Source organism: Thermobia domestica, chromosome 10, assembly GCF_964235325.1.
Source record: "Thermobia domestica chromosome 10, izTheDome1.hap1.1, whole genome shotgun sequence".
Taxonomy (NCBI): domain Eukaryota; kingdom Metazoa; phylum Arthropoda; class Insecta; order Zygentoma; family Lepismatidae; genus Thermobia; species Thermobia domestica.
Window position 1 is genome coordinate 38,796,075 of NC_137463.1, and position 17,716 is coordinate 38,813,790.

At 32.2% G+C, this 17,716-nt stretch overlaps 1 protein-coding gene across 2 annotated transcripts in view; it reads right to left on the minus strand.

The window, feature by feature from the left end:
• Window positions 1–17,716, minus strand: part of LOC145662454 (dipeptidyl peptidase 1-like) — a 64,448-nt gene continuing 46,732 nt past the window's right edge. For both annotated transcript variants that reach the window (XM_081728045.1, XM_081728046.1), the window contains exons 6-8: window positions 16,419–16,530; window positions 10,524–10,672; window positions 1–736 (exon numbers count right to left, since the gene is read on the minus strand). In XM_081728045.1, the coding sequence (XP_081584171.1) occupies window positions 554–736; window positions 10,524–10,672; window positions 16,419–16,530 (444 nt within the window). In that variant the 3' untranslated portion in view covers window positions 1–553. The remainder of the gene's footprint in view (window positions 737–10,523; window positions 10,673–16,418; window positions 16,531–17,716) is intronic.

Consider the following 17,716-nt stretch of genomic DNA (forward strand, 5'->3'; position numbering starts at 1 on the left):
CATTAACTGTGCTGATAGTACCGACATCTGTTGAGCGAAAAACCGTATTACAACATAATTTTAACTGAAAACAATTGACTATGCCGACATCTGTTGGGCGAAGAACCATACTACAACATACTTAAATTTCGGAACAATTATCCTGATACAGGACGACAAAGAGTGTATACATTTTTCTGGCGGACTTTGTATATAAATCTATGTAAATCAGTTCAATATGGAAAGCAAAGCAATATATTTTCTTTATTTTTAATAGTATTTTTAAAAAAATCTATTCTTTCATAAGAATAATCTTACACAAACAACGAGTCAGATTACATTTACTATTTCTATATTAGTACCGTATATCTCACATTTCATTATCTGTAGCACTAAGTTGCGTACACAATTAGAAAAATAAATGCAATTGAACATTTTGATAGATTATCAGTTTATTTGCTTTCTTTCCTCATTATCATACATATGCTAATCAGTTAATGAATCTAAAAATGAATTATGCTAGAAAAGAAAATGATGTTAAATGACACTATGACTGCATAACCAGATCGTATGATCAAGGTATTATCATTGCTTCAACTGCCATAGATTCGATGTATCCCAAGTTGATTCCTCTTTCAAGGTTCACATAGCCATTTTGCCCCCAATTTGCACCCCAACTGTTTTTGGCAATCCAGTATTTCTTCTTGGTATTTTCATCTTCCCCGTAACCAACTAGGACAACAGCATGGGTTACAGGCTGAAAACAATATTAAATACTGTTAGCCTAGTAAATAATGTCAAATTAATAATGTCAAAGTGATTTTTATTTATGTTACGTAGAACGTAAGAATGAGAATAACTCATAAGTATTATGATGTGTAGGACGTAAAATACAATACTGAAAAAAGAGTTTTTATTTTGAGTTAAACACTGCAACTTATTTCAAGTAATTTGGAAAAGGAAAGAAATGGTCATTTGTGAATTTAGAAAATGAAATCTTTCAGTTTAACGTCTTACGATTATGCCTTTTAGGCTAAGGGAGACGATGATTAGGCCAAGTGAATGATTATGCCTTTTAGGCTAAGGGAGACGATGATTAGGCCAAGTGAATGATTATGCCTTTTAGGCTAAGGGAGACGATGATTAGGCCAAGTGAATGATTATGCCTTTTAGGCTAAGGGAGATGATGATTAGGGCAAGTGAATGATTATGCCTTTTAGGCTAAGGGAGACGATGATTAGGGCAAGTGAATGATTATGCCTTTTAGGCTAAGGGAGACGATGATTAGGGCAAGTGAATGATTATGCCTTTTAGGCTAAGGGAGACGATGATTAGGCCAAGTGAATGATTATGCCTTTTTGGCTAAGGGAGATGATGATTAGGGCAAGTGAATGATTATGCCTTTTAGGCTAAGGGGACGATGATTAGGTCAAGTGAATGATTATGCCTTTTAGGCTAAGGGAGACGATGATTAGGCCAAGTGAATGATAATGTAAGAATTGGTGGAATGAGAAATTGGGAGGAGACTAGAGTACTCTGGGAAAACCCACGGACACGATATTGTCCAACAGGAATTTATTTGGCCGGAAATCGAACCAGAAATCCCACGCACTGTGAATTTAGAAAGGCCATAGTAGTGCGTCGTAATGCCATTATGGCTCTAGGCAAACTAGTGTGCTGGTGCCCCTACGATTAAATTTTTACATATAGTACATGTAACTCTACTTGTGATGACCCTAGGCAAATCACGATTAAGCCCATGTATAAAACGGCTCTGAACCATAGGGGACCATAGGGAAGTATATGGTAAAACATGATTATCATTTAGAATGATTAAAATAAAGTTGAGTACTCGCCACAGTACATTTGAAGGAAGAATACTGTTTTCACAGGAAGTAAAGTAATTTTTACTGAGAAATTAGAAATGTAACAAACCCCAAACCATAGGGAAGCTAAAATAATGGAAATGAAACCATATTACATAATTACCTAGATTAAGATTACATGCATCTATCACCGACTCAACTATATAAAATTCATAACAAGAATTGTTGTTGCTTTTGCTTCCTGTTGAAGTGAAAAGGAGACAATTAATATAGATTATACAGTTTTCCAATGTTATTTAACAAAAGAACTTTAAAAACAATTTGCTACAAATCATTTATTCCAAGCAATGACAGGATTTCTTGTCGATTTTTTAAAAACAAGTGTTGCCATTAAGCAACTATGAGGTAAATAAAATTTAAGTTTCTATAGCTATATCAGCTGCATAAAAAGCTAGAAATAAAAACTAAATAAAATGAAGAAATATATATAATTGCAATTCCAGTGGGATAAAGTAAAGTTTATTTAAAAAATAAGTCAAAAAAAGGAAAGTTTTATAAACAATAATAACCCACAAAAAAGAACAAAAAATAGTATTAATGGCTAATTAGAGAAAGTCTGTGTCAAAATGAAACTTCTTGGTATGAAGAAAATGGATTGAAAACGTGAAGTGATATCTCGCATGATAAACGTTGATTTACAATTTTATGATGAACTTTTATTTTCATAACCAGCAGGTAAAAATATTCAAACACAATAACCGATATTACTCTCTAATACTTTCAGAAGATAGTAAACACAACCGCCAGCTTGTTGCTTGCTAAACTTATTAGTACTTACAAGAAAATCGTAGAAGTAGCTCTAAATGTCACTAAGTGCCTAATTGTCGCTAAACCTAGTAGAATGAAGATATACATATACATATTCTTTTAGAAAATATTTATCTTCCTCTGTTATATTATCACAACCTGATTTCTGCCCCAAATACAGAAGTATGCTCGCAGAAACAAAATTTTCCTTTAGAAATTACAGTCAAGAAAACTGCAAGGAAGTTTGTCTATCTCAAGTTTCAAATGAGTAGAAGTAAATTCGTTATCCTATCAAAATTAAAATAGTTAGAGTTGGTTTCATCTTGAAACCTGCAGTCTTCCCCTGTTAAATTCTACTTCGCATATGTCAGTAGCTCCGAAGCTTCAAGTGTTTGGTAACTTATGAAATGAAATTACCGTTTCCACATATGATTAGTTCTAATGTCTTGTCAAGGAACATTTTTGAGTATTGTGCACCTTAAGAAATGTATAGGTACATTTAAACTAAATTTTGATTCATCTTAGTTGTAGTATGATCCTCAAACCATGCACTGTAAAATCTCTCCTGCTTACAAATTAGGCATATTCTGGTTTCAGTCTATAACTAATTAAAACAACCTCTCCAAGAACATATATAGTACATTATGCAACGCTTACAGAAACTTGCAAATAAATTTTATTCCACAGAATGAATATAACGTTTTGATCAGCAATGTATTTCTATTTGTTGTACTGATGCTCTTCTCTGGCGGAATATTTGTAATAGTGATGCCAATGATATCATACTGCATTAGGGAAACATGAGAATAAATGTGCCATATAGCACTGTTCTTCCCTACACTTAATTTTTCATCGATACAGAATTCTTACAATCCTACATTCACTCCTTAATAAGAAATTACAACGATAATGTATATTTTGTATGTACTTCTAAGTATTGTTTCTATTTATGGGAAAAAGTGCTATTTAAAAGGCACGAGCTATCAAGAAGAAGAAGAATATATATATATATATATATATATATATATATATATATATATATATATATATATATATATAAAGAAATAACGTAAATATTTGTATTTATATCGATATATTTGTTGGTTTCGTTGCTATGACAACTTGTTTATCTTATTGTTAAGGTAACTAAGAAATAGATAGAACGAGCAACCATCTTCTAAGAATTGAATGCATAATATTTTAATGTGACAATTACGATATATATTGAAAAAAATATATATACATATCTTCAAAAGTGCATAACTGTGGTGTAAATCATTGTAATCTAGTGTACTTTATAAATATTCAAAGTATATTTGAATCAGGGAATGTAACGGAAGTAAATTTAACGTTACATATGTATATGGTGCCGAAACCGTGGAACCTTGAGATTAGTCAGAAGTTTTAGTAAACTATCTCAACATCACGGATTACATTTTACTACGTAATAAAAGAAAAATATATATCGAAGAACTAAAACGAATACCAGTACAGGAGTTGAAGATGTCAATATCCCAGCAACTGAGACTTCAACGGATGTGATTGATCTTTTACGACAGCTAGGACAGCAGATGAATTCCATGACACAGCAGCTGGATTCCAAATTGGATACCAGATTGGAACAAGTAGCACAAAATTTGGATACCAGATTGAAGCAAGTGACACTACAAATAGGACAGCAGATAGATTCTAAATTGGATACCAGATTGGAACAAGTAACAAAATTTGGATTCCAGATTGGAACAAGTAACACAAAATTTGGATTCCAGACTGGAACAAGTAACACAACTAATAGGACAACACATGGATTCCAGACTGGAATAAGTAAAACTACAAATAGGACAGCAGATGAATACTAAATTGGAGCAAGTAACGCAGAAGATAAATGCCAAACTGGAAATAACCGATAATAAGATAGAGCAGATTATCCATAGCTTTGCAGTGGTGAGAAGTACCGTTGATATAGTAGAAACGCAAGTCAATGAACATACATACCAAATTCGGAGACTGCAAGAAGAGGTACAGACCATCAAAGAGAAAATCAGTACAGCCAAGTGTAATCCTGATCTTGCCCTCGACGTAGTGTATGAGGAACATAGGAGAACTGAATCGTGACCCTGTGAAGAAGACAGCAACTCATCAGAAGTCTATTCTGAAAGGGAGGACATCATCTCTAATATCGAGGACGAAGAAAGGAGACCACGTCGAGAGAACCATACACACGTAAAACCTAGACATCTAAGGTATGTAAGTACTAATAAGCGCGTGAAATTTAATGAAATAAAATCCTTAACTAAATTCAGCGGTAGAACTGAGGACATCCCAGCGAGTACTTTTTTAGAAAAATTTGAAGAAGAATGTGAACTAATAAGGCTAATTTTCTCAAAATATTGCCACATATTTTGTTACCTCCTTGTTCGGTATGGTATGAAGCGATCAGAGATAGACCCCTAGTCTGCATAATTATCCAGATTTTAAAAATGCGCTGTTAGCAAATTTTGAAAACGATTTTATGTTAGCCGACCTGGATGCCCAGATTAGAAATCGACGTTTTGATCCTAAAGTGGACTAAAGTCTTACAGATTTTTGTAATTTCAGCATATAATGACTTGAAACAGATCAATCCATATCAGCAGGAATCACGCACTATTGCATCAACAAAAATATTATTACCGTTTAGGCTACAGCAAGTATTGATCTCTTCACAGTGTATTAATTTTAATCACTTAATAATGATAGGTCAAAATTATGAGAGTCAGACTAGATTGTCAGGTAATACTAACAGAAATCAAGCTAATGATATTACCATGCGAAACATCAATGTTAGAGAAGATTGCAATTATAATACTAGAAGTAATGTTGGATTTTCTCGTAACGGCAATACGACCGAATGTAATTTTAGAAGAAACAGAAATAATAATCGTACTGCTAGGAATAATGTAAACAATCAATCTACTTTTCCATGTAATCTCAGATTTCGTAGTAATTACATAGGTGGCAGAAATTTTCAAAATAGAAATCAAAGAACTGGTGCAGTAAATATTATACAGGATTGTATTCAAGATTGTGCTATCCAATGCAACTTAATGGAATCTTTTGGTAATGTTACTTGAGCTAAAGTTATGGCGTCCGTCAAAGCATACCAAAAATAAATGGATGCAATTAGTTGAAAAATTAGTTCCTACAGAAATTTTATCTAAGATCAATATGGATAATATCCAAGTTCCAGATTAATTCTTAATGTAATAATTTCTTTGTTGTGTGTTATCAATTAGTTTTTGTTTTGTTTCACTTTGAATATTGTTATGATTTCATTGTAATTTTTACTTCGTTCATATTCTATGCAATTACATCTATGTATCCATACAAATATTATCTATCAAAGTCATGCTAATTATGCCCGAATAAATTAAAATGTTATGTTATATTTTTAACTTATACCAACTTCATTGTTAGCAAGTATAAATGATATTGAATTAAAGGATCTATTCAGGACCTAAAAATAATCAACAACCTTACCACATTTTGAATATGTTTTTCTCATCGATAATTTTATAAAATTAAAACAAAATTGATTATTGAATAAATATAAGAATAATATTGAGATAAGATGAAAATAATATATTATTTCATGAATTGTAACTTTATATATATATGAAGTCTATTCAAAAAGTAAGGTAACTATGTATATAAAATGTTTAACGGTCCAGGATTCTTTCTTCAATTGTAATCAATTTAAGATGTCCTGTAGTTCTGGAGCCATATATACAACGATAATGTATATTTTCTATGTACTTCTAAGTATTGTTTCTATTTATGAACAAAAGCGCTATTTAAAAGGTACGAGCTATTAAGAAGAAGAAGAAAAATATATAATACATAAAGAAATAATTTAAATATTTGTATTTATATCGATATATTTCTTGTTTCCGTTGCTATGACAACTTGTTTGTCTCGTTGTTAAGGTAACTAAGAAATAGATAGAACGAAGAACCCATTTTGTAAGGATTGAATGCATAATATTTTAATGTGACAAATACGATATATATTGAAATATATATATATATATATATCCAAAAGTGCGTAACTGTGGTGTAATTCATTGTAATCTCGTGTACTTTATAAATATTCCAAGTATATTTGAATCAGGGAATGTAACGGAAGTAAATTTAACGTTACAAAATCAAGAAATTGTTTATCCTAACAGTATAACTGGATTTTTGGTGTGAGTATACGTAGTCGTGAAGCTGTTTTTCTTAGGAAATGCAACTTTTGTTTCTTAATAAACGAGAATTCTATGTTTTGATACATGAAATTTTGTACGCTCTGGTGGGTTAATTCAGGCTTAAGCGATCGGGAAGTTTATGAAAGGACTAGAATTTGTATTTTTATAGAAATTTATAGATAAGAGTTCCAATGATAACAAAAGATACTTTTTACCAATGGCATATTATTATCACATACTACGTATAACTCATTTTTTAAACTTTTGTCCGTGATTGTGCTTTTAGTTCATTACTCTTCAATATGATTTGCGAAGGACAGCGAAGAAACCTTTCAGTATTTCAAAACTCATTCTATGATTAACTTAAGAATTCTTTATCAGTGAAAAACTGCTTTGTAATTCAGCCTTTGAATTTGTTTCCACGCGCCGAAGTCAACTATCTTATACAAGCTATCATGTAAGTTCATGCATTGACAAACGTGATGATAGAAGTATATTCTTGTAGGTACATATACCTATTATTTCACCACGAGTACTGTAAGTGCACGACCTAAGCATTAGTGAAAGAACAATAATATATATATATATATATATATATTTGGTACACGTACTGTACTGTACTGTACTGTAAAGATAGTTTATAAGTTATATTTTTGTGTGACTCTCTTGTTGACAACATATTATTTTAAAGATAGGAAAATTGAAATTCATTTTTGATACTTTTGAGTTCTCAAATTTTTCAATCTGCTTTAGACGACATTTGAGCTGTTGTTTCCATTTTCTTCAAAGTGCGCATCTATTTGCACCAATTCGAAAGTCGTATTAATTCTATTTGATAAGTCCTCTTTGACAGATAATGATTTGTATGCTATTGTGGATAAGTTCATCCAAACGTTAGATTTTGTAATACTTAAATGAGCAGATTCTTTATGGAGTTTTCATGGATTTTATACATAGCTGGAGATATGTTTGCTGTAAATGGATATAGTCAATTGTTGTGCCTTCTACCGAAAGACAAATTTACATAGCTCAAAGAATTGTTACTTTCTATTTCAAATGTGAATTTAATTTTGAATAAACATTATTTTAGTCTGTAAGAAGAAACTGTAGTTTTTACCACTCCTATGAATTATTAAATAATCATACTCCAAAATGGTTATATTAAATGTATTTTGGTCCTTACTTTTGTAAAATTTTTGATTCGAAATGATTCCTTAGTACGTAAGCTAATAAAGAGGATAGTCATTTGATAGCGGGGGTTGACATTTGACATTTTTGAGAGATATTAGCACGACATCTATACTGAAGTAAACACTGAACTACAGCAAAGAGGCCAATTAGTTTCTGATCTTATGGAATATAACAATGGATTCTGGAACAAACTGAATCTTTCCCATTCTGTCTTAGAAAAAGTAATTTTGCATACTTTCCAAGTTGCAGACGTCTAACATTATTTTTTTAACTCTTCTACAGATACAGTTAGAATCATGTATGAACTTAATTTGAAATTCTGATTTTGATACATATCCAAAAGATGCACAAGAGTAGATTATATGCTACAGGTGAAGTTGGATGAAACTGAAAGGTGTAAGTCAAAAAACAATCAAGGATGAATAGTTGAACAGAACTTTCATTTTCTATCTATCTATCTATCTATCTATCTATCTATCTATATATATATATATATATATATATATATATATATATATATATGTACACAATTTCTTAACTTCATTGTTCTATTTTTTAAAATTATTTATAGTTTCCATAATTTAATTAAAATTTAATTTTGTGAAGAAGCTATCATAGATTTGTTGTGTGTTTGCAAGTGGAAATCGACAACTTAGTTTTTTTTAACTCAAAAAGAGTTGGCATTATCACTCATTAGTTTTTTCTTATAATTAACTATTTAGAATGTTATAAAGTGTAAAGTTTATAACCTATCATCGTGACACAAATGACAATGTGCTTTTTTTTTTTTTTTTTTTTTTTTTTTTTATATATATATATATATACAATCACTCATCTACATTCCTGAAATCTGTTATAGTGTAAACAGAACTTCAGTAGCTATCAAACAAGTGAGTTCACTCCTTTTGGAAATCATGGATAACATATTTTGTCCTTATTTTTTGTAAAACTTTTGATTTGAAATGATTCTTTAGTAAAAAAAAAAAGGATAGTCAGGTAGGAGATTTTCTATAGCTAATATATCAAATTTGCTACCATATGTTGTACTGAAGCGACACAACACATGAAAATAAAATTTCTTCAATCTTTTCAATTACTTATTACGGAATCTCATTATCCACAATAATTCAGTTAAAGTTAATATATGAGATATTAAAAACTTTGTCGAAAGATAAGTTGAACCAATAATAAGAGGATAACCTGTAAACTTTTTATTTTGTTACATCTATCGTTGATTATACTTTAACTTATCAGCAACATTATTTTAGTGCTTGAACGTCCTTGTGGATATATGGTTAGGGTATGTGCCTTTGGTTTCCTTTAGTGCGCCTTTGAATCCGGGTTTGGTTCCCAGAAGGAGCTCATATGGTTCGGATCTTACGTTAAGCTTTAGGTTCACGTTTCATATAGCCTCGCTGCTGAAAGGGACGCTAATCTGAAATAAAATCAAAGCTTTTACTGCTCAAAATTTCTCAGTACTAAATGAAACAAAATATATATAAAAAAAAGCACCAATTACCATATGTTAATTGACTCAGTCTTCTTTGAGCAAAGTTTCAACATTAATCTCATGAAACAGATTGAACTATTGTTAATATTGTCACTCCATAAGAGATAAATTGGAAAGATAAGAAAGGATGCTGTTGTCTATTGACAATTCATGACATCTTTACACTCACTTTAAATTTTCTATATTACAAGATTGTAGTAAGTTAGAAATTCCTCTTAGTAAAGTACTTCTTTCTTCTAAATCCACATCATTATTTGATCCATATACCAGTCGTAATAGATTAGATAATGTTAAAAATCTACTGTGAGGTAATCTGCATATTTTTACGTTGTTATTGAATTTACTGACCGACCAGATTATTCGTAAAATGTTCCCATATAGAAAATGAATTATTTATCATTAACAACGATGGATTTCAATCAACTTGACGTCACTCAAAATTCGTATAATACGATCTTTATCCTTTCATCCCATAAGTAAATATATTATCCATAATTTCCGAAAGGAGTGAACTCACTTGTTTTGATAGTTATCAAAGTACTCTATACCTTATAACAGATTTGAAGGATACAAGAAGCACATAGATCATGAATGATTGTTTGTGAAAAAGAACATTGTACATCATGATTTGTGTCACAATAATAGGTTATAAACCATATATTTTATAACCTTCTCCAAAGTTTACAATCTAAAGTCTAAATTTTTAATTTTGACGAGTTTGAAATATATAAAAGGTATATTTAAAAAGAAACGTTAAAATAAGCGTCCACGAAAAACTATGATCTACCAGACAGTTTTCGATTATGTGTGGTAAGCATATTAGTATCCATTACTTTTTTTTCTATACCCTAGCTCTACTTCTTAATTCACATAGCACCTCAAATGGCTCACAATAATACCGAAAATCCTATCTCTTAATTTGAAAACAAGAAAATAAGATGTAATATTGCTATAGAACATTATGAAGAGTCCTGTAAGTACTTACGACATACGGGTTAAATCTAAGTCCAGTTCTAGTATAAGTTCCATTTTTATAATAAAAGAAGTCGGCGGTAAGTGCCAAAGACACAGCAATTGGTCCGTTTTTAACAAGAGCAATTCTCATAGCTTCTTCGTTACAAGCGCCAAAGTAACCTGCGTAAGAAAATTACAAAAACATTAATTATTTAGTTTTATTTAAGCATCAGAGTTATAAAAAAAAGCAGAGAGGAATTGCAGGAAACTAAACACACACACACACACACACATACACACACACACACACACACACACACATATATATATATATATATATATATATATACTCGACAGAGGTGCAATTGTGGAATATTCGCTATTAGACTTCAACTTCCTCCCCCAACCTTCTTGAAGTCAATACATAATTGCATAGTTCATGAATAACCTATTTATACAACGGAATATTTAATGTGGTTTGAATTTACGTCTTTTTTTCGCACTACAATTGTACTTTGTTCCCCTAAATTGCTATATTATTTTATTAAAAATAAAGACATTTTTATGCGTAACTAATCTTTTGGACTTTTATGTTCTAAAGTTAATGATAATGTGGTTGTAGGATAAATCATACGAAAAAAAACGGAGAACCAGTCATATATTTATGGGAGATAAAATTCCTTATGGTAACAGACTGAAAACAGTGTTCTAAAAAAGATACATAATGGGCAAGAGGAACGATAACGCACAGGGGGGTGAAAATCAGGATGTAGTATTAAATGTCTATGTAGTATTAAATGAAAAAGGGTTACGTATAGAGATATCAGCAGTGGATGTGATATTCTCATACTGTAAGACATGCAGCACAACGTGGTGGTATGCAGAGGATGAAATTATCAGTAATTGGCTGGGGTGTGGCTTGCTATTGTTGGATCATTGCCAATGTGAGCTCGGCAATGGATCTTGGGGCCATATAACGACGTGCAATTCGCCTATTAAGGATACACCACATATGTTCTAATGGATTCTGTTGCAAGATGTTAGTTGATCGGCTGGCCCAATCGAATCGTCCAATATCCTAAGTCTCAGCTTACTCATTCACTATGTTAGTTCAATGGGGACTGTATTATCACCCATTGCAATGAAATAAAGACCCACTACACTCTGAAACAGATGAACTCCAAATCCTATATCAGGGTGTACTAAAATTTCAAATTGCAAAATGAAGTTTCGTGACTTTTCCGTGACCTTTTCTTTCCCAAACCATAAAATTTAATCAAATTCTTAAGAGTGAATTTTGGTGGGAATTGGGTTGAATTTTCATGCATGCGATAGAAGCGTGCTTTGCTTACGATTTGGTAGCGTCTAAAGCTGACCATAGACATTTTTGGTGGTGAATTTTGACGTTTTATAGAACAAAATTTTCCAGTCTATACATATATTTGTACAGATTTTTAAAAAATCGTGACCCAAAGCTAGATTTCGTGACTTTTTCTTGACTTTCATGGCCGTTTTCTGATTTCATGACTTTTTCATGACTTTCGTGACTTTCGTGAACGATAGACACTCTGTATATCTGTGATGATACCTCAAACAAAGACACACGAAACTTCGGGATTACTCCACTCTACCCTATGATTCCTCCTTCCATGTTATGGTCAAGTTCAGTACTGTTAGCTGGAAGGAACTATGTTTCAGGCTGTATCCAGATGAGTTTACGTCGAAAATCACTAGTGAGACTAAAACGGAATTCGTCTGTGAACAGGACATGACTCCATTCTAACTGGGTCCATGCGTAATAGTTTCTATGTCAATTCAAATGGATTCCTCTTTGCAGTAGGGTAAATCGAACACATCTTGCTGCTAACAGTTTGTACACTGTAAACTTTGAAACGGTGATTCCTGTAGCAGCTGTACCAATTGCAAGATCCTTACTGAAATCTGAGCAATGTTGTGTCTGTTGCGCCTGGTGTTAGGCTTAATAAGTGATTATACTGTATAAAGCATTGGACTCCTTGTACGGCCTCAGCCAAACCTCCGAAGGACGTTTTCGTCCTGTTGGAATCGTCACTGACCTTTGAGATGACACTTTGTGGCACATCGAGCTCATGCGACACTTACAACTGGGTCAAATCCTTCTCCAGTTGTCCGATGATTCTTCCACGCATGATATCATCAATATGGTACTAGCCTACAAGTGTACTAGCAATAAGATCAACAAGACAGCTATGTGTACGCTGTACGTGACTTCTCGAATGTAAGTGCTGACGTGTTGAAACAATGCTCGCCACATGCTCAACGTCAATGAGTGCATATGGTGTCGCCAAGCGATAACATCAGAAATCACGTATAGCAAACAATCAAGGATTTGTATTGGGATAAACTTAATCCCCCTAATGACTCTTTCCAACAACAGTTTCTATGCAATTTCGCACTATTCTTAAAATATTTTTGATGACTGTAGATAATGTTTCTTGAGTCGAAAATGTAGTAGTTTAAGAACAGTATAACAAAAGACCTATACAAGCTTGCTTTCAGAAAGTTTTGTCCGTGGGTGTTGGGAGATTAAAACATGAAAAGGCTGTTGGGGCACTAAGGTCAGGGTGTATTTGCTAAATGAAATGATCTGTATAAGAGTAATATTCCTGGGGATCAAAACGTCCCCCCCCGCCTTCCCCGGAAGTACACCTGCAAGAAGTACTAGACCTATTCAAATTTTATGGTTATGACTATGTAATTGTACAATAGTGTGAAGATGTATGTACCCTTGGATATAAAACTGGCGTACTGAAGTATTCTATCTTTTAGTTGGCCACAAAAAAAGCGAAAAGTTCCGACCGAATGAAAATAGATTTAAAAACAGTTTCATAAATAGAAACTGCCTAATGTATGAGAAATCCAGCTTTGCTAGATGTCATAGTTTGTTGGTTATGTTGTTTTATTATGTCTTTACTCGTTCTGTCTCTCATATTTTATTTTTAGTAACTTCTATATATATCAAATAAAGCATTTTTGATACATGTTCATTCTGAATTTTTTACAAACTTAGCTTTCAAGTCATAAAGGGTTTGTCGTGAGAGTAGACAGAATTAAGAAGAGTCTGATCATTTGTCACTATTACGATTTTTTGTCTATACAAAATTTAAGATGTTTCCAACTACAGCACTAACAGGAGTGATTCTTTGATTTTATTGCTAAATATCCAGAATAATAGAAGCTAATGTTATATAATTCTAATATCTTGTATTCCAAATAGACCATTGCTGGTTTGAATGTTTGAATATCGAGTCTAAATTTTACCTTGATGATTTTACCTTGAAGTTTTTCTTGAATAGAAAAAGTTATCAAACCAACTTTAGACTTTGATGAAACTCACTGCAGGTGCCTTATTTTATAGATGGATAAAAAAAATGGAGTAAACTTAATGTATTGGAAACTCATGCTTTTTACAGGATGAATCAATCGATAATTTTCGATCAAGAAATGGATTTACCCATGTGTTAGCTTCGACAAAACTGATTTTGAAGGATCTGCAGGGAAGCTCATGTTGAGGAGTAACAATTTATACAAAATCAAACAATCCAGATACGAGAAACCTAGATCCCGATCGATAGCGTCATTAGACGGAGGTTTTGAAAAAAAAAATGACGTTATTAAGGTTGACTTCAGGAAAGTCATTCGTGTTCCTTTTTGGGGGGATTCTCATGGTATGGGATAAATTATCGGCATTCGGGTGTGAGAAAACTATTTACGTAAGTTAATTTAGAAAACATTTCCTGGGTATTTAGAGACAGTTTTGATATAACTAATCTAGGAGCAATTTTTGGAGAATTCATTTGAAGACAACTGTACAAAATTCATTTTTAAACGTGTTAAATTATTTTTATGAAATAGATTTGATTTAATTTATTAATCAATCTGCAGTATGTACAGTCACGAACATTAATAAATGGAAGCTGAAGCCATTATTTCTTATGGCTCCAACCTCCATTTATTAATGTTCGTGAGTGTGCACTTGTACAAAATGGTATAGAATTCGTTAGAATTTGAAACAGGAACAATACCTAGAATAAATGCAATGCTCTTGTTTTAGTAACTTGTGAAAAATAAATAGGTAAACCATTTCCACAATCTCTATAATAATGATATATATATGGACTTAACTACTATTTCAATTACTGTACATATGTGTATGTTTGTATGTGTATTTACCATCCAATATATACAATAGGAATTTTATTATTTTTTCAAGTTGCGCAATCAGCTGCTTAGGATATTCATCTACTGTATAAAATGTGTTATTTAATACCAGATTGTGCACTGAGTTAAAAAATTAACTCTTTCTGTGAGCTTATTAAACAGTTTTACCTATATACATATGTGATTTTCCATATGCAGATGTTCTGTAGTACCCAGTAGATAAGTTATCTTTTTCACGCGTAAGGTAGTTCTGAGTATCACCATCTCTTTTGATATTACCCAAATGATCCCAAATTATATTGACTAGTTCAAGTGTGTACAAAGAAGGAACTGTCATCATAATCAATAATTCAAATAGTTTCTTTCAGCTGATGCGCTTCGGTGATTTTGCAATGATCCTAAAGACACATTTGCTATTTACTTAAATCCGCTGTTCCGTTTACTTTGAAGAGGCAGCACACTACGATGCACCGTAGGTGGTTAATTTGCACAGATTTGCCGTTCAAAATGTAGACAAATAATATTTTGCAGTAAATTCCACATTCAAATTAAAATGACTGTATTTTTCTTATTACTACACCGATTTTAATTTCGCAAAATTTAAGTAAAAATAAGAGCTTAAGCTCTACATTGCACAACAGTATTGTAATATCCTCTGACACTTTTACAGAAATTTTGAAACGGTTACATTAATTTCACTCAATGTATTAATTACGAAATTAGCAACATGTTTTATTAGAGACATGTTTTTACTTGTAACTTTTTTATTTCTTAATCATATTTACGAACCGTTTGAACTAGGTGTAGTTCAAGCACTATAGTGTAATATGAGAAGCCTTGGTTATCACTAACACTGTCCTATATCACCATATTTATTTAGCAAATAAATCACCATGCATTCCTATAGGCACCATGGAATTCACATATACTTTTTACCATGTACTTTCCTTATTTACGAATGGAAACCGATCAAACTTTGCAACAATATGCCTGAAACCTTCAAGTATCAGTTACTTAATACACATATGGCCAAAATCATTACATGCTTACTGAATTTTCCCACTTTCCGGGAGCCTTTACTGGTGGTAAGACTTCAGTTTGGTACTTCTAAACAGGATAAATCTATGGCATTCAAGCATAACAATGCAGTTTAGCAAAATCTCGATTTAAAAAAAAAAAAAAAAAAAGGAAAGGAAAAGAAAAAAGAAAAGAAAATCATTTACGGGTGACTTAGAAAATCGTTTTAGGTGAGGATCTTTCATGGTGTCATAAAATGCCGTAATTCTCCATTTTCGAGCCGAGAAAGTAATTTGGCTAAATATTGAGCTTGAGAAATCTCATTTAGAGGCGATTAAGAGATTTTTGGAAGACCCTTTTTTGTGATGTGGGGCAGAGACAAATAACAAAGCGTTTCATGTTAACTTTACAAGTGATTAAAAAAAAAGTGATTTAGCTGTCTAGAGTTTGAGAAAAGTCCTTCTAGAACGAACGTAGGAAACTCATTTTGGGAAAGTTTAACGATTTTTTAGAATATCGTAAGCTTAGGATTCTCGAACGTATTACAAATGATTTATTGTAACTAGGTCTTGGATTTTATAAATCTTATTTTAATTCGATTTCTATAAAAAAATATTTAGAAGATCAGTCATTATTGCAAATAAAATTCCAATAATGTCTATAATTGATACACTAAAGTTATTAATATAATAACTTACAAAATTCTTACCTCCTATGTACTCGTATTTATACACATAATGCCGCCGACAGGTTTCGTTAGTAGTGCAAACATGATCGCTATCTAAATATACATTACAACTCTCATCCACCACACCAAAATCCTGTAAAAAAATTTCAGTAATTCTTCTAATAGAATGGTTTTCTACTTCTTGATAATGTAATTCCTCAAAGCTTTCTAAAACCCAATCAAATCTGAAATTACATATCTTAATTAAAACAAAGCAACTGTGACTGTTGTTATTTCACCTTTAATTGTGAAACTCCATAGACTGTCTTTAGCCACACACTTGCTATTACTCTCTTATTTTTACAAATTTTGGACCAATACACGATATTGATAAGCAAGTATGCGCAATTAACACCCATAAAACCGCTGCAACCTTTCGCTCCTTCCATAATTGCAACACAGGTTTGAATTATGCGTCGTTTCATTATAAATTAAACATATTTTCAGATTATACAACTTGTACTTTTTAATCAATTAACATGGGAAAATAACTGAGGCTGATTCTTGAAAATTTACTTTACCATACACATTTAAATTCAAGCATTAGATGAGATCTCCCTCTCCCATCTTTCCCCTCAAATTAACATAATGAAATTGTGATATCTACACAAAATAAATGGCCGTCAACTTATGAATGTGTGTAATTTCATGAGACTCCCTGAACCTCTCTCTAAATACGTGCTTGTAAACAATGTAGTTGAATGTAATTTAAAATTAGACGTATATCCCTTGTGAATTAAAGAGTACTTATAAGAGTACCCTTACACAATCCGACGTATAATTTCAATGACCTATTGATCCATCCTCGTGTGTGTTCCTTAAGGAATCATTCAGCTTATAGGATTACATATTCTACCTCCATTGTAGAAATAGAGTTAAAGGATTTTGAATTACCGCCTAAATTTCCTTGTCAGGTTAAAGATACCTGTAAATTATACATTTTTTGCTGTGCTAACTTGCAAATATCACTTCACTTGATATGAAGAACCAGCATAGATATCCCATAGAATCATTGCACCAATTATACAATGAAGGAAACTAATCAGAATATGTAGTTGTGTAAACAGCGTGATTTGTTTAGAAATGCGCACTAAGGATGACAACAGTAGTTCGTTGAAACGTATGCATCAAATTGTTATATGAATGCTTTGGTGAGCAGGGGTGTAGCCAAGGGGGGGCCCATCGGGGCCGGGCCCCCCCAAATGGTTTCCTGGCCCCCCCAAATGACCAGCTTTTAAAACATCATAGTAAAATTATCTCGCTTCATTCATTTAAGAGTA